This window comes from Pogona vitticeps, chromosome 6, assembly GCF_051106095.1.
Source record: "Pogona vitticeps strain Pit_001003342236 chromosome 6, PviZW2.1, whole genome shotgun sequence".
Taxonomy (NCBI): domain Eukaryota; kingdom Metazoa; phylum Chordata; class Lepidosauria; order Squamata; family Agamidae; genus Pogona; species Pogona vitticeps.
The window spans coordinates 74234333-74257493 of NC_135788.1; the positions used below are offsets into that span (position 1 = coordinate 74234333).

General features: G+C 39.7%; 2 protein-coding genes across 4 annotated transcripts in view; one reads left to right on the forward strand and one right to left on the reverse strand.

Moving 5' to 3' along the window:
• The window catches only part of VWC2 (von Willebrand factor C domain containing 2), a 51002-nt gene extending 48903 nt beyond the window's left edge, over positions 1–2099 (forward strand). For both annotated transcript variants that reach the window (XM_020813991.3, XM_020813992.3), the window contains exon 4: positions 1632–2099. In XM_020813991.3, coding sequence (XP_020669650.1) covers positions 1632–1783 — 152 coding nt within the window. In that variant the 3' untranslated portion in view covers positions 1784–2099. The remainder of the gene's footprint in view (positions 1–1631) is intronic.
• A 4380-nt stretch (positions 2100–6479) lies between these two features.
• ZPBP (zona pellucida binding protein) overlaps positions 6480–23161 on the reverse strand; it is a 53065-nt gene continuing 36383 nt past the window's right edge. For both annotated transcript variants that reach the window (XM_073003879.2, XM_073003878.2), the window contains 4 exons: positions 17823–18041; positions 15077–15153; positions 9085–9262; positions 6480–6658 (listed from right to left, as the gene is read on the reverse strand). In XM_073003879.2, coding sequence (XP_072859980.1) covers positions 6567–6658; positions 9085–9262; positions 15077–15153; positions 17823–18041 — 566 coding nt within the window. In that variant the 3' untranslated portion in view covers positions 6480–6566. The remainder of the gene's footprint in view (positions 6659–9084; positions 9263–15076; positions 15154–17822; positions 18042–23161) is intronic.

The window sequence follows — 23161 nt, forward strand, 5'->3', positions numbered from 1 at the left end:
GTGGCCAATTGGAGATTAGCTCCTCTAGCATTCTTCTCTTGCATTTTGTTTTCACAGCTGTATGAAGTTTAACTGTTAGCTTGTTCCTAGCTCAGCTGAAGTACTTTATCAACTCTTTCTACAGAACTTTCTTACTGACTTTCTTACAAACTTGATCAACTATTCTTACAGGTATTTCTAAGATCTGACACAATTCCCCTCAACCAAGCACCCCAGTCCCCACACAGTTTTTCAAATGGTTTCAAATAATCCCTGGAACACATTTTCAATAGGGCAGTTAGGAAAACTCAATTTAAAAAACACAGGTGCAAATAGCCTATTAGCACCTTGTTAACACCTTAAGGGATCTTCTGCTGTTTGAACTTTTTATAACTGTGCACTCTGCCTTCATCCGTGCCGACTCCTGCAAATTGTCATCTGGACAACTACAGTGATTCACTCAGGGAAACTTGCTTTGATAAACTGCAAATACACATTAGATCAAACTATATTTCCCCACTGTGTAATCACACCCTAACCTGCCCAATGGGCATTACAGCATTCACACAGTAAGTAATCTTTGCTAGTTCCATGAACTCCATCTTCTCCATTTGGATTTAAGCTGAAAGAGCAAGGAAACGTATGGGTGTGTTCTAAATCAGCTCAGTTTGTGACATATTCCTGTTGTGGGGTACATCACTTAAGGTGTCAGCCTTTGTTTACAGTTACCTTGTACTGTTAACCTTGAACCAACATGAGGTATCTTTAACTCAGTTCTTCAGATATGACTGTGAAAAAAGTGTGTAATATAATGTAAATAATATTGTGCTGCTATTTGCTCTTGAAGTGACAACAGCACTACATTTTTGTGTGAGATGAAACCCATATAGCAAATGGATCAGGAACTTAAGATCAGTTGACAAATTTGTTAGAACAGAGTACAGAATAACAGAACTGTTTTCATAGCTGAAAAGTGAGACATGTATCTAAACCAAGAGATAAAGCTGTTGCAGGTATCAGCTTGGACAAATCATTTCCTTTGTAATGTAATGCATACTAGGGCTTGTTTATTTTTTTTCTAGCCTACATTTATTTCAATTAAGTAAAAATTATCTAATTATTGCAATACATTCTAAAATGTGTGCTACAGAAAACATCAAGTACTTTAGCTGAAGATAACATGATCACTTAAGAATCAAAGAACAGTTAAATCTTTAAGTATCTCATTTTTAAGCAGTTGCACACAACCTTTCTACTTCATCAGCCCACTATCATCTGCCCACTATCACAGGTCGCTACAAACACAAATGAGGCTTTAGCATCTAGTGGGCCTGTGGTCCTTTGTGTTCTTACTGAAATACCTGCTTCATCATGAAGGGAAGCACACTGGCTTCAAAACACATTTGAACCTAGCCTTAGAACCATTATAACTTAAATGGCACTTTCAAGCATGCAAAATACACATTCTCACAACTCTGTGATACATTGCCCTGCCAAGAGAATGTAGTTTTTCTAAGACTACCAATGACATAGCAGGGATTTCATGTTGAGTCTCCACACCTCACCCCAATTTTGTGTCCATCAGTAAGTATAATGAAATGTGGGTCATGTGAAACAGCTCTTCTAAGCACTACTCTTCCTTTTTCTTTCAGGCCCCAATTGCTTTGCCGAGACGATAGTCATTCCAGCCGGTCGAGAAGTGAAGACTGATGAATGCACGATATGTCACTGTACTTACGAAGAAGTTACTTGGAGAATTGAAAGACAAGCTATGTGTACCAGACATGATTGCAAGCAAATCTAGATCTAGGACTCCAGTGAATCAAGACATTTTTTATAAAATATTTCCCTGCACCAGATAATTTTTGGGAAAATATAAATCAGCTTCAAAAACAATTTTGCAAAGTAGCATACAGCTATTTTCTTTTTTCCACAGTAAAAAAAAATATATTGTGAGTCAAAGGTTTGGACCTGAAGGTTCATGCTGTATTAAATGAGTTATATTTCCAAGGTGAGTACTTTAATGTCAACTCAAAGATTATATTATTTCTGTAATACAATCACAGAGTTTAAAATAAATGTTTTATATAGATGATAAAGATTAAAATTCTATAAAGTTATTGTCTTCTTGCTTATCTGATGGTGCCATAAAATAAAATTTTTTGATAGAAGCTATTTTTATGGTATAACAGTACGCATGGAAATCTGAAAATGAAGGACCTTTAGGACAGCGATTAACAAGCATTTACAAGAGGTGCAATGGTAACCAATTCAAAGGAGGATTTGTTGTGCATTGGTAAAATGAGGATGGTATTAAATGTTCTAAATTCTGTGAGAGAATATTGACTACACCAGCATGGATGTACTGTGGGAAGAATGGGATTACTGTGACCTGCTTGATATCTTGGTTAATTTTATCTTCTGGTATAAAACAGGTTCATTGCCTGTCACTAGTACTGAAAGACTATAATTTGTGAATTTGCAATGGCTAAACATTTAATGGGCATGAATAAAAAGCATAATTTGTGCTGTTCTCTATTTTAACTCTAATTGAAACTAATTATTTTTCTTGGCATGCAGGCAGTTATGGATAAAACATGTCCTACCTAAATTATATAATTACATAATATGAGGCATTCTCACTTATAAAATGTAAATTATGACTAGGTTAGCTTGCCCGTTATTTTTTAAACTGCATGCTCCTCTAAAGAAACCTTCATTCTTTCAGGCACTGCAGACTCTTACATTTCCTTTTTTATTATTATTATTTTTAAACTACTAGGAATGAGGTAGGGAATACAAAAGGTAAAAGGGAGTGCAGGGGATGGTAAGAGGGTTTTGAGGATAGGAGAACACAGAGTATCCAATCATCCACTCTATTCATATTAAGTATGCATGCCTCTGATCCATTCATTTTCCAGTACAAAAAAATCTTTGTATTCTTTACATATATATCTGTATACTATTTGATTATCCTCTAAATATCAGCTTATATTCATATTTTAATTTAATCTAAGTTATTCCAACTCTATCAAGAAGTCGAGACCAATTATAAAATACATCCCCTCTTTCATTTTCCTTTTGTTTTGGACATATCAGCCTGTCTGGAAAGCTGTCCATTTCTGGCACTTCCCATATTTTCTCAGTATCTTTCTCTTGTTTCTGTGCCTCTACATTCTTCCCATTTTGGGGAGATAAGATTAAATTCAGGACAGTAGTATGGTTTTTGAAATCACCTTTTCTGACTAGTATAACTGGGTATCCCACATGGTAACTTCTAATCGCCTCTATGTTACCAACCATGTTACCTGGCATCTCTCTCAATACAAACTGTTCTGGAGTTTCAATTTCATTCAGTTGCTGTTTAGCCTCTGATGATTTCCCCTTCATCAGGCCTTCTATCTGTCTAAGTTTCTGATTTATCTGCTGAAATCCTATTATTGTCATTCGCATGGTAACCAGCCATTCTTTGTCTGGCAACATTCCCACTAGGTATGTCCTCCCCCTCCTTGCCCAGAAATTATAACAGTATTCTCAGAATCCACACAGTCCAGCCAAAGGAGGGTCCAAAGTAAGCATCAAACAGGGGACCGGTCTCTTCTAAAAAGAAAAGCCATCATAGTCCTGTAATAACTCCAGATCTAATTTTCTTCGGTCCTCCGTCTGTTCTGTTGAGTTCCTCTCACTGATGAGCTGATAGTTTACTGTCCGTTTCCCAGGGCTTATTCTTCCTTCCAAAACCAAAGACGCTTCTGTTATCAAAGTCCCATTCGACTGGCATTCTCCCACTCAAAAGCCTGTGCCTCCTGCTCCTTTATTTTCAAAGTCCACTCAGCTAGTAAGGAAAGTCCAGATTGCACAGCATTGACAAGATTTCAGTCCCTGTTGACTGATATTTCCTCTGGGATTCTTTTCCAGAAACACAAAATTTTTCTCGCGGTGAAATGACCTTGGGCCAGCTTGCTAATTATACACTTGCTATTTATCAGACAGTTCTTTTTGAGAAAAAAAAACAAGCTGGCATGCTGGTTCGCCGCTTCCTCTGCTTTTGGTCAGGTATTTTGACATTAGTTTCTTCAATATATTAATGAGGTTATTCATAAATCAAAGGCTTACTTTGCTGTTGTTCTGTTCTCCTTCCTCGGGAAGTTGGGGGTAGAGTTTTCTCACAGCTTTCTGCCATAAGATATGGCCTCCCGTCTCCGGTCTGTGCATGGATGAATTTTCAGAGGGAAGAAAGACCCGGTTGCTGCCAAATCTTCTACCTTCTGGGCTCACCATCTGCTTGGGGGTACCTCTCTTGGCCCCCCCTTCCGTTCCCTCCTTTCTAGAGGGACGGCAGGCCGGGCGGTTCCAGTTTTTCCCCAGAGCTGTTCACCGGATACTGCTGGCTTCACTGCAGTCAAGCTCCGCCCAGACTCTTACATTTCCTGAGGTAAGAAATCACTGAAATCTGAGGAATCGTGTTATTTTTGGTTGTGTTACAAATGCTTATTTTTATGCATCCCACTTTAGCTTTTTATCATTTATTTTAGATTCTTTCAGTGACCTTTACAAGAAGTAATGCTCAAAATAATTCTAAATTACTAAAATTTTGATTTTGTATCAGATGACTAACTTGGGAAGTCCACACCTATATAATAAACGATTGCTGCTTAGAAAATATGAGGTAATAATAACCAGTCTTATGGCAGATGTTTCATATGTCACTGATACAGTACATATTTCATATGCTTTCCCAAACAGAATAAGAATTCAAATAGTATCCAATTGTATTCTGTACTCATTGTTGAGTTTATACCTCAAGAGTATTCCTAGGTGTGGGTCAGTACAACTAACTGTATGTTATAAAGAGGTTAGTTGTCTGTATCCCAGGGGGCTTTGACATTGTTTTCTGAAAAGCTGCTCACCCAAACTGCATGCCAGTTTTTGAAAGTTTTAAGAATGGATATATTTATTTATTTATTTATTTATTACTCCATCCTTCTTCTTAAAAAGGACCCAAAGCGAATTACATAATTAAAATGCAATATTTATATGCAATATTTAAATTGTAAGCATACAAATACTAAGTATTCTTACAACTGCTGGTCTTCCAACCTTGGAACACAGAGGCTTCTGCGGTTTAACCCGCTTTGCCACCACGTCCCTATACTAGAAAGGCTTAAATACCACATTACTACATGGTTAATAAGCACAACACCAAAAATAAAACATTTAAAAAGTAAGGCAAAACAATCCATTTAACAACCCCACTTAGGCAACCAGTCACTAAGGGAAAACTTGCCTGAAGAAATAAGTCTTTGTATGCTTGCAGGACAGCAAAGATGAAGCCAGGACCGGCAGCTGAAATACAAATATGCCTGGAATGGTTACGTGAATCCTGACCATAAATTGACTCCATCTGTTTATGACAAATATAAATTTTTATAGGATATTCTGCATAGGATCTGAAGATATTTCTCATCCATTAATATAAAAGAATCACAGTCTTCACTAGAGGTCACAGCTGGTCTTCAGTAACAGCTGCATTGTTCTTCCAGGACAACAGCTTATACTCTGAAGTCTAAAGTAGATATGGCATCTCTGAAGAACCTGGGCAGCCTTGGACCATGAACTTGGGGAGGGAAATATATATTTTAATAATTTAGTAGACACTATCCATAGGAAGAAATTTGTGACCAAAACTCTTTAAGACGGCCACATAAATCATTCAATACTGCGTTTATCATTTCCTCTCATCCAGCACAATATGGAGCATGTTGGACCTTGACAAGACAAAGAGAAAATTGTTTTCACATATCACTAGATGAGCCTTAAATGTGATAAACACCTTTAGCCCAGAAATATATGTGGAATGCTCTATCTGTAAAAGATAAAATCCCATTGTATGCCCCAGAGTATGTTATTCTTCATCATCATCATTGTTGTTGTCATCATCATGTGTCATCAAGTGAATTCTGACTTATGGTGACCTTTTTCAGGGTTTTCCAAGTACAGAATACTCAAAAGTGGTTTACCATTCCCTTCTTCTGGAAACAACATGGGACTGTACAGGTTGTCCAAGGCCACACAGGTTGGCTCTACTCACAGAAGGAACAGTGGGGAATTAAATTCCCAACCTTTGGCTCCATAGCTAGATACTTAAACCACTGAGCTATTCAGCCAATCATTATATCAAATACAAAATACCTTGTTTCCCTGAAAATACGTAAGACAGGGTCTTATATTCTTTTTTGCTCCAAAAAAAAAAAAAAAAAAAAAAAGCAGTAGGGCTTGTTTTCAGGGGAGATTTTATTTTATTTTTTCATGTACAACAACCTACGTTTATTCAAATACAGTCATGCCATCTTCTGGTTGCTGCACAGTGGTGGAGGGCGGGCTTTCACTTAACTAGGGCTTATTTTTGTAGTAGGGCTTATATTACGAGCATCCTGAAAAATCATACTAGGTTTTATTTTCAGGAGAACAGGGTATCAATGCAATATTAAACAAACGGGTTATTTTAAATCTTTTTATTTGTGTTTGCAAGATGTAAATTACATTGGTATCACTAAACACAGCAAATTGTTTGTGCCAGCAGTCTGTCAACATTCTCGTGCTCCATATGTCAAGCTCTTGTTGCATTGAAGACAGTGTGTTCCTTCATGAGGGTTGTATGTTCCCGGACTGCAAACCACTATAACAAAAAAATTATATTTATTAAATTATTTTATTAAAATATCATAGCATGCACAGAAAATACTTACCTGAAAAACAAACACTAACACTGAAAAAACTTTAATAACAACATCATGAAACAAACAAACAACAACAAAAATACCCAATTGATTTCATAAGCCAGTTTCTACATACAGGCAGGAATCCAGTTGAATATTTACCCCTGTGTAAGTGTGCCTGCATAACGCAGAGCAGCAAATAACTACTAAATAACGAGTCCTTAATCACATTCCTGTTCACATGGCAAGTCATATATGTCGTGTACTAGTAGAATTCAAATGAGGATTTATTAAACGGCAGCTCTGCATTATACCACTGTACTTACACAGGTGTAATTATGCAACTGGATTCTGGCCAACAATTCATTGGGTACAGAGACTGCAGAACGGAGGGAGCCATATTAAACCAGAGGATAGTGCAATTCAATTAATTACACCCTTTTGCACGATGTGGTTCCAAAACTGTATAAAAGCAGCTTGTTTCATTCAGCTTTCTGGAAGAAACAAAGATGCAATGGATATAAAAGACAAGCTCTATTAAAAATGTTGTTGTGTAATCTCTACCACAGAATGGTGTTAGGGAATTGGCATCTTTATTTTTCATTCCCTTTCTACTTATGCTCAGTCAGAATTTTCTTCTTCCTCCCATCCAATCTCTTACCTGCTTATGTTCCATATTCAATGATTCTGACTCCCATGTAATGTGTTTAGGATTAAGATGTTCATATTTTTACGAAACAGTTTTAGCTCCACCTAGTGAATAAAAATATTTGCAGACTACTTTGGATGAAGTAAGAGTGTGACGTCTAAGGCATAAGTAGAAGATAATGTGTGAACATTAATTTGTGAGGATAATCTTTGTCTGTTAGTTTATCTGCTATCAAGCTTCAACTTGAGTTGGTTCAGTTTCAAGAGAGGGAGACTGGGAATCTGCAGATCTCAAGTCCCCTCAACAGATTTCTTTAAAACATATGAACAGTAATTAACAGCTGCTTCTCTCAACTTAGCACAGGACAGAAAACAATTCAGAATGTGTACTGTGTCCAACAAACGAGTGTGTGTTGTTAATGCCTTTGCTGAATTTAGGGTACGCACAGTGTGGTTGTGCCAGACATGCAACCTGTTTTCTAGCAAAGGTCACCAAACCAGCTTGTCTTTCTTGGGCATAAATTAAGCCCTATTTGCACAGCAATGTTTTATGTCATTCTATCACATCCCTCCAGTGATAAGTAAACCTAGAAACTGCAATTTAGTCAAATGCTGCAAAATCTATTGATTAAAGGATTATTTGCCCTCTTACACACATACAGTATGACTATTAAAGCAGAATTTGGCATAAGCCAGTTTTCTGGACATGATGGGCAGTAGAAAGCTTAGGCAAATATTGATGCAAATGGGCCCTTAAACTAGTTTTTAAAAATCCTGGTTCTATGAAAGCAGAGACTAATCATATATCCAGTGTTAGAGCAACACAGCTGTCCCACTGTGCAATACTAATATCTTCCCAGAAATCTCTTTTCACAAGGCATTTATGTCAACCAGCTCCAAAATCACAAGTGAACTCAACTGGGAAAAAAGTACTCTGGGAAATACTACATGGCAATAAGCAACATACTGCACTTCCCATACTCATTTTTAAAAAGTCATCAAAATTGTATCTCACCACTACCCAAGACAGACCATGGGTCTGCCACTGGCATGTCTGGCCTGGCTTGCCCCAAAGTCAAACTTCAAACTTCAAAGTTTGAAATGTGGTGCTTTGCGGATATCATAAACAACCAGAAAGACAAATGAATATATCCTACAGCAAATTAAGGCTGAACTATCTCTGGACAAAGCAAAATAACAAAATTGTGGCTGCATAATCAGAAGATAAGATTCTCTGGAAAAGATAATAATGCTGAGAAAAATTGAAGGCAGCAAGAAAAGAGGAAGACTAAATATTGGATGGATTGACTCCTTAAAGGAAGCCACAACTTTGGGCAGGGCTGAGCAGGGATGTTAAAGACAGGGTACAGTATTTTGGAGACTGCTCAACTTGAGGGCGGGTAACAACAACAATATCCATTTGGCATGACTAGTGCATACATTCCAAATAACAAAACATCTGTTGCAGAAATAGCTTCTTAAGGGTCTATTAAAATACCACAATTTCATACTTAGCAATTTGTAAATAAAATACATAGCAATAAATATTAATTACTTTTTCAAAATGTCAAAGCTGATTTTCCAGGTTCCAGCATAACAAGTTCAACTGTTCATGAATCACCTTACTTGCAGGTACAACACTAGTATGACTGATGGTTCTTATTAAATATAAAAGAAACTTGACACTTCTTTACAATTCAGTTTTTGGATCTAGTTTATTACTACACACTCCACTTACCACAACAATTAGGGCAATCTGGATGTAGTAGGGGATTCATTCCATAGCCTGGATAACAGCGATTAACCCACACAATTTGCAGAGTGCCTTCTATATAGTAGATCTCAGGGAGTGGTGTTGTCAGTTTCCCAAGAACTTCAACTTGTTGGCTAAAAAATTCCTCTATCAGGGTTTTTGCCTGAAGCAAACAGAAGCTCTTTACTTGGTGAGAAATACTAATTAATGCTGCTCTTACATAGTAGACAAAATTTCAATTCGAAATATAACTATATTCTTAATTTAGTTTAGTAATTAGTGTAATGAAGTTCATGTAGTCAAAATTAAAAGTAAATTAATTTGGTAACAGAAAGAAAGATATTTGTTTCAAACATTCTTCCTCTGTATTACCAGGGGGATGGGGCAGGGTTAACTAGAGATGGGAAGGAACCAAAAAATGAATTGGAAAATTTATCAGAAATTGCTAATTTGTTGTGTTTGTCGAACACAATGACTCCAATGAATACAAATGGACAAAGTTTTAGCAATTTTTGAGTCATGGATGTCTCCAAATTCTTTTTTTTAATTATAAATTGAAAGGCACTCAATGACCTCCACCCTCTTCCCACAACCCCATCACTTCCCCACTTTTTGTTGTGCTGTCTCCTTCTCCACTGCTCCATCTTGAAAGGCAATGTGGCTGGCTCCTGCAAGGTAGCTGCCTCTGCATATGCACCTGCCTCTCAGCTACATATATAGACACAGCTTGGACTGTTTCATATTTACATGTGCAGAGACGGCAGACTCAGCTCCCACAGGGGAAGTCAGGCTGCTGTCTCCAAAGATGGCAGTGGTGGCAGCATAGGTGGCAAAACATGGTAGAGAGGGAGGCAACGAGTGCAGTGGGAAGGGGGGGCAGGCTACAGGTGCAGGGGAGGCTCAGCTGAGGTAGCCAGACTTATTTTTAAAGGCAGTCACTTGGCAATTTGTGGTTCATCAGAAAAAAGTTCGGATATTCGTGGTTTGTGGACTTTGATGAACCACAAACCAAGATCTACTGCCATTTTGATGGTTCATGCCTGTCTCTAATGTGAACTATAACTACAGTCTAGCAAACATTTTCTGAACCTTTCAGTAACAACAAACAGACAAATGTAGAAAACATATCACTACCAAGAAGAGTCCTGATGAATCTTTAAAACTGACAAATTTATTATAATGTAGCCCAGAAAAACTCATGCTGTGATAGATTTGTTAACCTTTGTATGCCCCAGCCACCACTGAAGTTTGCTTGAACATTGATTGGCCCAGCCTTTGTAGCCTAATGCTGAATTATGGCTGTTTGTTTTTTATTACACAACAGAGGAGAGGGGCATGTGCAATGTATCTCCTATTCCCTGTTCTCCACAATGGATGACTCTGAATGTCAGAGTCAACAAATCCAATCACTACATCAATAATGCATGAACAGGGCATGTGTAATGATGCAAGCTCTCTACCAGTCGTCTACATGGGGTTCTTTATGAGTCAGCAGCTCATATCCAAAAAACCAACCTGCCCATGTAAGCCTAACATCAGATCAATATGCCTGTCTGAACTCCAAACACATACGACATTCAAAATTTCTCCTTGTAAAATGCAAACTTCTGTATCTACTTTTTGAAGAGACAAACTGAATTCCATTGGTTATTCACAATAATTCTAAGATAGGTATAGGCAACTAGTACTCTCTCAGTGTTTAAGAGTGTAAATCCCATAATCTCTGACAGTGGCCATTTAGGCTGTTTCTAGCAGTCATAGCATTGTCATGAATGAGGTGGGTGGGAAAATGGGATTGCATGACTCTGTAGTAGTCTAAAGAACACATTTGAAAATACAGATAGTAAGACAATACATTCCATTTATTTTATGTGTATTGGCATTGCTAAATATTGGCTGAACTCATGTTGGATTTGGTGTAGTATAAAGTTATGCCTGCATAAGTTCACAAGGAGTTACACCCAAGCAGGTTGCATATCTGATTGTGCACCAAACAACACAAATGGCACAACTGTGTCCACAGAACTGCTTCCTCAAAAGGAGTTCTGCTTTGGTGCAAATTTTGCAGCAGCTTCTGCAACTTAAAATTGCACAGACCTACGTAGCTCCGCAGCAGGATTTGGCCACTGTTTCCAAATACTCACTTAGGAAATTTAATTGCCTTCTGAAGAAAATTGAGTTCAACTTAGAAACCAACATTCAACCACTGAAATATTTAAAAATGAGATTTTAAACTATGTTGAAATGTACAGTAGAAATCTAACAAAACTGATGCCAACACCTCCTTAATAGAAAAAGATCTATAATTTTAAGTAAGAAATACAAAGATGTGTTAAGTGCCAAAAATCCCTTCACAAGATAAACATGGAACCTGTAGAAAAGGAGGCAATTCCCTTCCCCCCTTCCCCTCTTAGCAACAGCCAATCAAAGAGCATTCTGTAAAATTAACAATAAAAGAAATCTGATGGGTTTTTCCTTAAGGAAGAGAAAGTATTGCACCGCCAATAACAAGCTGTTATTGTAAATTCAAAACTGAGATGCTGATAGATGTTTTTCTTCTGAATACTGGATGCACATCAGAGAGAAGCACACCCTTATACTGTAGCAAGTGAAGTTCTCTCAAGCCTGATAGGAAAATGAACGACATAGTTTTCTAACTGCAATGGCCATTTCAAAGGACCTGAGCTACATTTTTAGAATACCTGAGCAGGAAAAGGATGTCTATCTTTAACTGACAGCTACCACTCCCTTTCCCTTATTGGTAGGACTGGAATAGCAGAACCTCCCATTTGGATTATTATTGCAATAAATTACATATATTTCATAGTGGCCAAGAAACAATCACTTAGTTCAAAACAGGACAGTTAAGCTATCATGCCAATACTCTGCCAACTATACCAGCTATCATTTCACATTTGAAAACTCTAAGTTTCTATAGAACTTGGGACCAGGTAACTTGAATGAGATTGTTTTGGCATACTCTATCTGTACCTATCATAATACAGTTCATATTTTTATTTATATATTACATACCACAAAGAGATGTTCCATTATCAGAAAGTCTAAAAATTTAATACATACATAGGTAAAGGTTCCCCTTGACAATTTTTGTCCAGTCGTGTTCGACTCTAGGGGACGGTGCTCATCCCTGTTTCCAAGCCATAGAGCCAGCGTTTTGTCCGAAGACAATCTTCCGTGGTCACATGGCCAGTGCGACGTAGACACGGAACGCTGTTACCTTCCCACTGAGGTGGTCCCTATTTATCTACTTGCATTTGCATGCTTTTGAACCGCTAGGTTGGCGGGAGCTGGGAGAAGCGACGGGTGCTCACTCCGTCGCGTGGATTCGATCTTACGACTGCTGGTCTTCTGACCCTGCAGCACAGGCTTCTGCGGTTTAGCCCGCAGCGCCTCCACGTCCCTACATACATACATACATACATACATACATACATACATACATACATACATACATACATACATACATACATACATACATACATACATACATACATACATACACATTGTTGTTATATGCCATCAAGTCACTTCTGACTTATGGTTCTCAAAGTGTTTGGAAAATCTCAGAAGTGATTTACTATTGCCAATTCTCCTCACAGTGAATTCCCATGGCCAAGCGAGAATATCCTATGGATATCCTATGGATATCCAATGAAGTATAGTGGATAGACTGATGGACTGAGACTCGGGAGGCCTGGGTTCAAATCCCCACTCAAACAATGGAAAGTCATTGGGGTGTGTAACTGGCAAAACCACTCTTTAAATATTTCACTTACCTTGAAAGCCCTATAAGGATCGCTATTGGTCAACTCCAATTTGATGGCACATAACAACAGTCTGTCACCCATACTGGCTCTCACATACAAACATGCATATATATGATTATGAAGCACAAACCAAGGTTAATGCCAAACCCCTATAATTCCCACTGAACTCATTCACAGGGTCAAAGACATTAAAAGGATTAACTGCAGATGAATCACATCCAGAAAGTTGAAAGTGAAGCATTGCTTCTCTTGAACATTGTCTGATGGGTCTCTGGAGAGAGCTAAAGTGGTAGAGTGGTTAGAATATTGGACTAGGATTCAAGAAATGCACATTTTCATGCCAACTGAGCAAATACAGCCATCTTGAGACAGCCACTCTTTTTCTACCCAAAAGCTTGTGTGAGGATAAAATGAAGGGCAAGGAGAGGCACATGAGTGGGGGACATAGAAAGAGCTTCCCTCAAAAATGTAAGTACTGTGAACACATTCAGACATCTCCTGGGCAACAACAGTGCCCTGCCAGTTGCTCCTTCAACCCCAGAAGCACCAATGGATTGCTTATGACATAAATGAAGCAGCAGCCGTGAAAACCACCCTGAATTTAGTGGCAAAAATCAGGATAGGAATAAAATAAGATTCAGAACTTGCTGTATGCTTTTGTAATGTTGTGAATTTTACATCTGTGATATTAGAAAATATTGTGAAAAAATTCCTTATGAGTAACAACAGCTAGTTGTATTACTACAAATTATAAAATAGTAATATATGTGTCCTTACAACAGGCAGAATGTGTGGAGAAGGAGTGCTGTTTTTTGGGACCCTGGCAGAAAAAGGCAGCAGTGGCAGACAGCTTTCGTCACTTTTGCAATATTCCTATAAAATGTTTTTACTTCCCCATTTGAATGAATGATGGCTAGTCATAGCTGGACAAAGCAAAAAATGTTTCTTCACACCACTCTGTTGAGGCAAAATTTGACATCTTGTTTTCATAATCTATGTGTCTGGGATGAGAGGCTATGTCTACCCTCTCTCAATTCTGGACTAGATTGCAATTAATCCAGCATCAAGTTTTTCACAATGATAAATTCACTCCTTTTTAAACCGATCAGTCAGTGGCCACTGGAAAAGTGAATGCCATGATTTAGTTGTATGCTATATGAAGATGTATTTTTGTTACAGAAGGGAGTAGCCCTCTCCTCCCATTTTCTCCACACAGCTATGCAAACTTCAACATGGAAATGCCCTGATCTTTTCATACTTTTATTTATTTATTTTTGTTTGGTGTAACTGCAAGTAATACATGGCATTACCATTTCTGCCCATGCTATGTTTAACTACTTTTAAATTAAATTAAATTAAATAATTATTGGCAAAATCTGGAAGTTGAGTCGTGGCAACTGGATTTCTTTCTTATTAGGTTGAAATGTTTTGCTAGTCATCCAAGGAGCTTCTTCAGTCAGATGAAGAATAAGAAAGAAATCCAGCTACCATGACTCAGTTTCCAGATTACCTCACCTGGATGACTGAGAATCTTCACAAATTCTTGCCAATGTCATCTGTCCTTTTTGCTGCTACCTGATAATAAGTTTATGTTTACACATTGAACGTTCCACTACAATTCCAGGATAACTTTTCCAACTAGTTGCCATGTCTTTAAATCCCAATATAAATGCAATTTTAGCAATCTAATAATTTTTGTGCTCCAATAATAATCTCTCTGAGGTTAATTGTACAGGACCTCACTATTTACTTTTTTGTTGCCAATTCACCTAAGTCTCAAGACGTGTTTTGAAAACCCGAGATACATTTTTGCACCATACTGAACCAGTGTTGCCTGAGGAACTAAGTACCCCACTCTTCACCCTAACCATTTATTCATACTAGTTAAATCACAACGGATGTGATCCGGCTCGTCAGAGGACCCCAAACTTAACTTTCCATTCTGGCAAGAACTGTTTACTCCTAAATTTTTCTTTCTGTTGTTTGACTAAGCTGCTGTCCCATGAGATGAACTGCCTTTCATTCTACAATTCAACCAGCTCACACTTTCAACTATGAACATATCTTTTCTTTATTCAACCAATGGCATTACTACTTGTACAGAAAGAATATTAAAGCCATTCTTTTTTTTTAAATAAGTGACTATAAATAATGTCTGACATTTTCCTTCTTATGCAAATCTACACTACCTTTTGTAATCTTCTTGTTACATCGCATACACTTTTGTGACACATATTTTTGCCTTTTTCTGTATCTAGAGGAAAAACTGTAAAAAATGTTCTGTTTTAAAAGGGAAACAACAAAGACTATTGCTTAATAAAGAGAAGATAATTTACAAATAATTTCTCATACCAACATGACTGAAATGGGATGTTGCTTATGAAAGGTCAGCTTAATCCTCAGTGTGCATATCAACAATGTAAAAAGCAGTACATTTTAAAAGTATGTGATGGGGCCAAAGCTCAATGACAGAACAAATATATTCCATTTAAATATATTCCTGATTTGATATAAAAAATCTAGAGTTAATGCAAAGCAGACCTATAAGGAAGGAAAAGAAATAGGACTGAGGCTGAACAGAAGTTGTAAGAAAACATAAAAGACTTGAATGTGTCTATACCTACTGTGGCATGAAAGTTAAGGCAAGGAGGATCTCTTACTTACAATTTTAGTGGGCCAGGTCAACTGTCACAACAACCTAGGGCTTTTTTATTAGTGGTATGCACATGCATGCTTCCAGAGTGCTAATACTCTGATTTGCAAAGGAGAGAAAGAAACCCAGAACGAACTGCAGATTCTTTCCCTGCCTTCCTGAGAGAAAAATAGACAGAATGCTGGCTCCTGTTAGGTTCAGTCATCATGATAAATAAACCATGAACCAGAAATCCATGATCGTTTAGCTCTTCCACTGCAAGCACATATGACTAGCCAGGTCAACAAGCCAGAATTAATTCCAGACTTTACAATTTCTACCTACATCAATACAGTGATGCCTCCACTTACGAACATCCTGACTTGTGACAATTTTGAGTTACAACCAGCTCCGGCCGCAAAATTTTGCTTCAACTTGCAGCCAGAGCTTCCAGTTACGAACAGAAAAAGGCAGAGGGAAAAGGGGGGAAATTCAAATTGCTAACCATTGGTAGGCGAAGAGGCTGCTTCTTTGTAGCTCTTTCACCCCAGCAGTTAGACAGTATGCGATCGGAGGAGGCTTCGGACTGCCTGGTAAGGTAAGGTGCTGCTTTCTGCTTTTTAAAAACTGTTCTGGGTGGATTTTGCAGTGTGGTTTTGGACTAGGGGTTATGTTTCTGTGCTGTGATGGGTCTTGGGGGGGTGTTTGTTTTTTCCCCAATTTCCGATGGGTCTTGGGGGGTTGTTTGCTTTTTGGGTCCTCCCCAATTTCCGATGGGTCTTGGGGGGTTATTTGCTTTTAGGGTCCCCCAATTTCAAATGGGTCTTGGGGGTCTGTTTGCTTTTTGGGTTCCCCCCATTCCCAATGGGTCTTGGGGGTTTGCTTGCTTTTTGTTTCCCCCCTCATTTCCAATGGGTCTTGCAGGGTTTGCTTGCTTTTTGTTTTGCATTTCTGATGGGTCTTGCATGCTTCACTTGCTTTCTGCTTTGCTTTTTTTGCATTTCCGGTGGGTCTTGCACACTTCGCTTGCTTTCTGGTTTGCTTTTTTTTTGCATTTTGATGGGTCTTGCATGCTTCGCTTGCTTTCTGCTCTGCTTTTTTTGCATTTCCGATGGGTCTTGCATGCTTTGCTCACTTTTCTCTCCCCCCCCCCAAGCTGGAATGGATTAATCATGTTTCTGATAGGTCTTGCAGTGATTTTTAATATTTTTGGGGTCATTGTTTTCCTTGAGCCTGAATGGATTACAGTGGTGCCTCGCTTTACGATTGCCCCATTTAATGACGAAACTGCATTACGATAAAGTTTTTGCGATCATTTTTGAGTTCGCAAAATGATGTTTCCTATGGGAGAATTTCGCTTTGCGATGATCGGTTCCCGAAGCTTCGGGAACCGATTCGTCATAAAACGACGGTTTTCCAACAGCTGATCAGTGGTTTCAAAATGGCCACCAGGTAAACAAAATGGCCCACCACTGTTTTCTGGGACGGATTCCTCGCTGCACAGGCAGCAAAAATGGCCGCCCTATGGAGGATCTTCGCTGGACGGTGAGTTTACAGCCCGTTGGAATGCATTAAATGGGTTTTAATGCGCTTCAATTGTTTTTTTCTTTTCGCATTACGACGTTTTTGTTCTATAGTGATTTCACTGGAACGAATTAACGTCGTAATGCAAGGCACCACTGTAATTGCATTTCAGTGCATTTCAATGGGAAATGGTGCTTCAACCTAGGACCATTTGGAGTTCCAACCAGAGTTCCAGAACCCATTAAGTTCATAAATTGAGGCAGCACTGTATGCATATGCTTCTGCCAGCTGAGAATAACGTTTCATGCATTTGATGAAGAGAGCTCTTGTTCACAAAAGCTTATGCTGTAACAAATCTGTAATAAAGCTTTAACCACAGATTCGTTGTTGCTTTTATTTCTATGTCCATCAGACCTACATCAAAGGTTTTTTAAATCTGCCTCTGATATTCAACAAACACTGGACTTTCACTGCACATTCTCTGAGCAACAGGGTTCTGTTTTATCCAAAATTCTAAATTCTAAAGAAAAAGTGAAATCTCAAGCAGAATTTTCTCATTCATAATATACTGTAACTAAAATCATCCTGTCATTCACTGGATTAGGCATTTCTGAAGATTAATCATATATCAGTTATGCATTTGCATAATTTCCTTGTTTCATAAACCCTTTCAAATAATCTCAATTAAATCTGACTACCACTGGAACTGTTTTCAGTACATATTATTTCATAAAACAAATATTTCTTCAAACAGCTCTTCAAACAATAATATATTTTACCTGTAAAAGTAAAAAAGAGCTCATTTTGCAATCCAGCTCTTTGCATTTTTACACGATGGCATTCTGACTTGCGTAATGAGACATCACAGGATAACTCGCCAACAAGTTTGGTTAGTATCTGAAGCAAATTCTTCTTGAAAGAAGTGTTATATATACTGTTACAAGGGGCTGCATGATATCGTGCGGTAAACTCATAGTAAAAGTTAGGATCAGAATAACCTACAAAAAAATATAGCATTAATATTAAAACTTTTAATATTCTCCATGGTATTTTTAAAACAGAAATTATTGATTAATGGAGGGCTGTAGCTTTATTTCATTTCTGAATTTAAATTATTTAAGAAATATTTGCACAGAGAAAGGGAAAATGGAACAGTGGCCACAAATTATGTCTAGGAATCTTTTTTTTAATTATTTTTAAAATTTATTTCTAAATAAAGACAATCCATCATGTTACAAGTAATAAATACAAAGCTTAACATAGTAAACTCTCATCTTACTTGTTATATAATTTAACTGATGACCAATTAGTATTCCCCACATTTCTCAAAATCACATTTACACCATTCTCTGTCTCATCTTAAACAAATATCGACCAACAATCTAAATGCTCCAAATTGTTTTCCACACCATGTGTCTCAAGATTTATTTTATTGGCATATTTTAATAAAGGCTTCCAGTTTTCAGTGAATTGACTGTGCCTTAATTCTCCTCTATATAGTATAACTTTATTAGTCATTTTTTCCATCAACACTGTATGCCATATCTTATTCGTAAATGCTTGTCATGAGAGATCTTGAGCATTTTTCCAATTTCTAGCGATCTCTAATCTTGCGGTGCCTATTGTTACATACAGCACTGATGTTACCTGTCTGTCATGGGTTGGAGGGAAAGTTCCATCCTATGGGGAGTGGAAGGCGGGACATCAGGAGGAGGGGCTGTACTGTATATATATGTGAAGCCTGTGTGGAGAAGAAGCAGAGAAGCTGGAGGAGAGCTGAGAGAAGAAGCTTGAGGGGGAGTCTGTGTGTCAGACAGGGTACTACTGTGTGTCAGTCAGTACCAACCTGATAGGTTCAGGTGTCTTTATGGGTAGCCAGAACTGATAGGTTCAGGGTCTGTGCTTTATCTAAAGGTGTTCTGTGTGAACCAAACTGGTGTATGTATGATTGAGACTAAGCCACGTTACTATATCTTATTCACTTGATCATTTTATTTTCCCTGTGTGTTATTTAAATAAACCTTGTTCTTTTATTTGGTTAAAAATCCATCCCTGGTCTGTGTGACTTCTTATAGGGAATGGTTGGTGGCAGCTTAGTGAAACTGTGGCATCCTCCAGTAGGTCTGGGTTTGTCACACTGATTGGTGTCCAGCGTGTGGTATACGACTGGTCCAGTTGTCCAGTGGTCCAGCAAAGCCTTGGCAAGTGTGCCCAGAGCAAGGGGGGTCTAGTCAGGGACAATCTGAGAGCACGTAGGTAATCTTCTAGGCTTACCTCACGGGGAGATACGCTAGTAGAAGAACGTGTAACCTCAGATTGGGGACTAGAGTAGGGAGCTCTGAGGCAACCTGTTTTGGCGGGAAAAAGCTGAGGCAAAACTGTAAAGTAGCAGTGATCTAGCCTGTCTGCTGAGAGGCCTAGCAGAGGGGGTGGACTCTAGCTGCCTACAGTTGCAAGTTAGTGCTGAAGAACAGCAGCAATCTATAGAAGGCTGGTTCTGAGGCAAAAGAAAGAAAAAAAGTGGTCGCTTTATTTTGAGGCTTGACTTTTGAAGGCAGCCTGTTCTGGGGGGGGGATTATGCCCTTGACTCGAAGCCAAATGGCAGAAATGGGTGAAGTGAAAGACCCCCAGGTAGACCAAGGTTCTGAGGATGAATTTGGCTCAGTGCAGGGTGACAGCACGGGAGAACAGAACCCAGAACTCAGGAAAATGCTCATAGCCCAACAGCATGAACTGAGGATGAAGCAATTTGAAATGGAGGAAAGATTAGAGAGAGAAAAAATGCAGGAAAGGGAGAGGCAAAGACAGTTTGAATTGGAGAGAGAGAAAATGGCGTTTGAGTTAAGAAAATTGGAACTGATGAATCAGAACAATAATAACAATAGAGATTCTGAGGGGGGGCAATTGTCTAAAACTGACCTGAAGAAATTCCCTGTGTACCACAAGGGAGATTGCCCTGAGGTGTTCTTTTCCCTAGTGGAAAGAGCGTTTGTGGACTTCTCAGTGAGGGAAACTGAGAAGATGACCATTATGCGATCTTTAATCAGTGGCAGCCTGGCAGAAGTCTATGCAGAGATGCCAGAGGAACTGCTAAAAGATTTCGCAGAGTTTAAAAAACTGGTGTTTGCCAGACATGGGATAAATGCGGAACAGCTGAGGCAGAGATTCAGGTCCCTCACAAAGAAACCAGAGCAGACTTTTACCCAAGTGGGGGCCCAACTGGTGAGGCTGCTAGAGAAATGGCTATCTCAGGAGGGAACAGAGACCTTCCAGCAGCTCAAAGACCTGATAGCGCTGGAACAGTTTTATTCAGTCCTGCATGGGGAACTGAAGTTCCAGGTGAGGGAAAGGAAACTGAAATCTGTGGCAGAAGCAGCGGAGATCGCAGATTTTATTTATCAAATCAGAAAGCCCTTAGGTGATGAGGGAAAATCGATAGGTAGACCCAAGGAAACCTACAGCAAGTACTCTCAGGGACCAGGAAGAAACCAGCAAGGGGGAGGGGCCCATGGTGAAGGGAAGCCCTCAGACATGAAACCAAGACATCAGATTTTGGAGGGAAAACCAAAACCAGATGAGAAAGACTCCAAGTACAGCAGAAAATGTTATTTCTGTCAAGGAAAGGGCCATCTAATCTCAGAGTGTGAGAAATTAAAGCAGCTAAAAGGAAATGTGCCTCATGATTTGAGTGGAACCAAGCCAAAAGCTGTGTTCTGTGTCCAGAAAGAGCAAAGCTCCTTGTCACTGAGGGATCCTGTTGCCATGGCTACTCAATCTGGAACAGTTGCATCTGCTGATCAGGCTGAGGAAAATGGTCCTCTTGTGGAGGTCAAGCGCTGCTTGCTAGTGAGAACAGATTCACAGTTGTTTGAAACCGCAGGGGTGGACGTAGGAATACTTGACCATCAGTATAGGGGGCTGAGGGATACTTGTTCCCAGGTGACCCTGTGCCATCCGGATATTATTCCTAGAGAGTATATAATTCCAAATGAGAGCATAAAGGTGGCAGGGATTGAGGGACAGGTGATCTCGCTGCCAGTAGCTGAGGTACCTGTGAACTTTCAAGGCTGGAGGGGAGTTTGGCGGCTAGCGATTTCATCGACTCTGCCAGCAGCCGTGCTCGTGGGAAATGACCTGGCTGAACATGTGAAACGGGTGCTAGTGATTACACGCTCACAAGCTACCACGGGGACAGTTCAGGGGGGTACTGATGAGCCCGAGACGGAAGCAGGTGGGGGGAGTTCAGAGGCTGTGGTGGAAACCTTGACCACAGACAGCAGATTTGGCCAAGAGCAAAAGGCAGACGCCACTCTCCAAAAGTGTTTTGAACAGGTGACAGACACCCAGTTAATACCTGAAACCCCAGTGAGATTTCGAGAGAAAAAGGGAATTTTATATAGAGAGACCCTGAGGAATATCTCAAAAGGGGGAGATGGGATCAGAAGTCAGCTAGTGGTACCTGAAAAGTATCGCCCCATGATCTTAAAAAGGGGGCACTCTGGCATGTTTGCTGCGCACTTAGAGGTGAACAAAACACAACAGAGAATCACACAGAATTTTTACTGGCCTGAAATAGGAAAGCAGATCAAAGAGTTCTGTAAACAATGTGATGTGTGTCAGAGGCAGGGGAATAACCTTGACAGGACCAAAGCAAAGTTGTGCCCTTTGCCTGTGATTGACACTCCGTTCAAATGTATAGGGGTGGACATTGTGGGACCTTTGCCCAAGGCCACAAAGAGGGGGAACAGGTTCATTCTCACCATTGTGGACCATGCCACGAGGTACCCTGAAGCCATACCCTTGACTAACATTGAAACTAACACAGTGGCAGATGCCTTGGTGGGGTATATGTCCAGGATGGGATTTGCCTCAGAAATAATCACAGATTTGGGCGCATCGTTTACATCGAAGCTCATGAAACGGTTATGGCAAATCTGTGGAATTAAACACAAGGAAACCACTGCCTATCACCCTGAAAGTAATGGGTTAACGGAGAAGTTCAATGGGACTCTGATGCGCATGATTAGGGCTTACTTGGCAGAGAATCCAAACAATTGGGACCAGAAGCTGCAATCCCTTTTGTTTGCTTATCGATCAGTGCCACAAGCCAGTACCGGGTTCAGTCCGTTTGAACTTTTGTTTGGGAGAAGGGTGAAAGGGCCCCTTGATTTAATCAAAGAAAATTGGGAGCAGATCACCCAGGATGACCCACAAGATGTTGTGACATATATAGACTCTTTAAGGAATGACCTAAAGAGAAACCTAGAGCTAGCAGCAGAGACCCTGCAAGCTCAAAAGGTCAGAAAGAAAGCTTGGGATGACCAGAAAGCCAGAGAGAGGCACTTTAACCCAGGGGAGGAAGTGCTTTGGCCTAGGCCCTGCAAAGAGAACAAACTGCAGCTGGGTAGCCCAGAAATAAAATACTTGGGTCACATAGTAGGGGGAGGAGTGATCAAACCCCTAGAGGCCAAGATAGAAGCAGTTCGTGATTGGCCCAGACCCAACACCAAGAAAAAGGTCAAATCATTTCTTGGGTTGGTGGGCTACTACAGAAAGTTCATCCCGAGGTTTAGCGAGATAGCGACTCCGCTGACCGATCTGACGCGGAAGAAGACTGATGACCGCATCCCGTGGACCAGCGACTGTGAGGAGGCGTTCCAGAGGTTGAAGCAGGCGCTCATCCATTATCCAGTGCTGCGTGCTCCAGACTTCGACCGGGAGTTCATCATCTACACCGATGCGTCTAACAGCGGGGTAGGAGCAGTTCTTTGCCAGGAGGATGAAAATGGTGACCAGCATCCAGTGTCCTACCTGAGTAGGAAACTCCAGAAAGGTGAGAGACATTTGGCAACCGTGGAAAAGGAGTGCCTGGCCATAGTCTACGCGATCCAGAAGGCCAAGCCTTACATCTGGGGAAGACATTTTATTCTGTGCACTGACCATTCACCACTGCAATGGTTAAAGACAATGAAAACCCACAATAGTAAACTTATGAGGTGGGCTTTAAACCTGCAAGACTATGACTTTGAAGTGAAGGTGGTCAGAGGGTCAGTGAACTGTGTTGCTGACGCCTTGTCAAGAAGACCTGAAGAATGAAGACGGCGAAAGAAACATGGA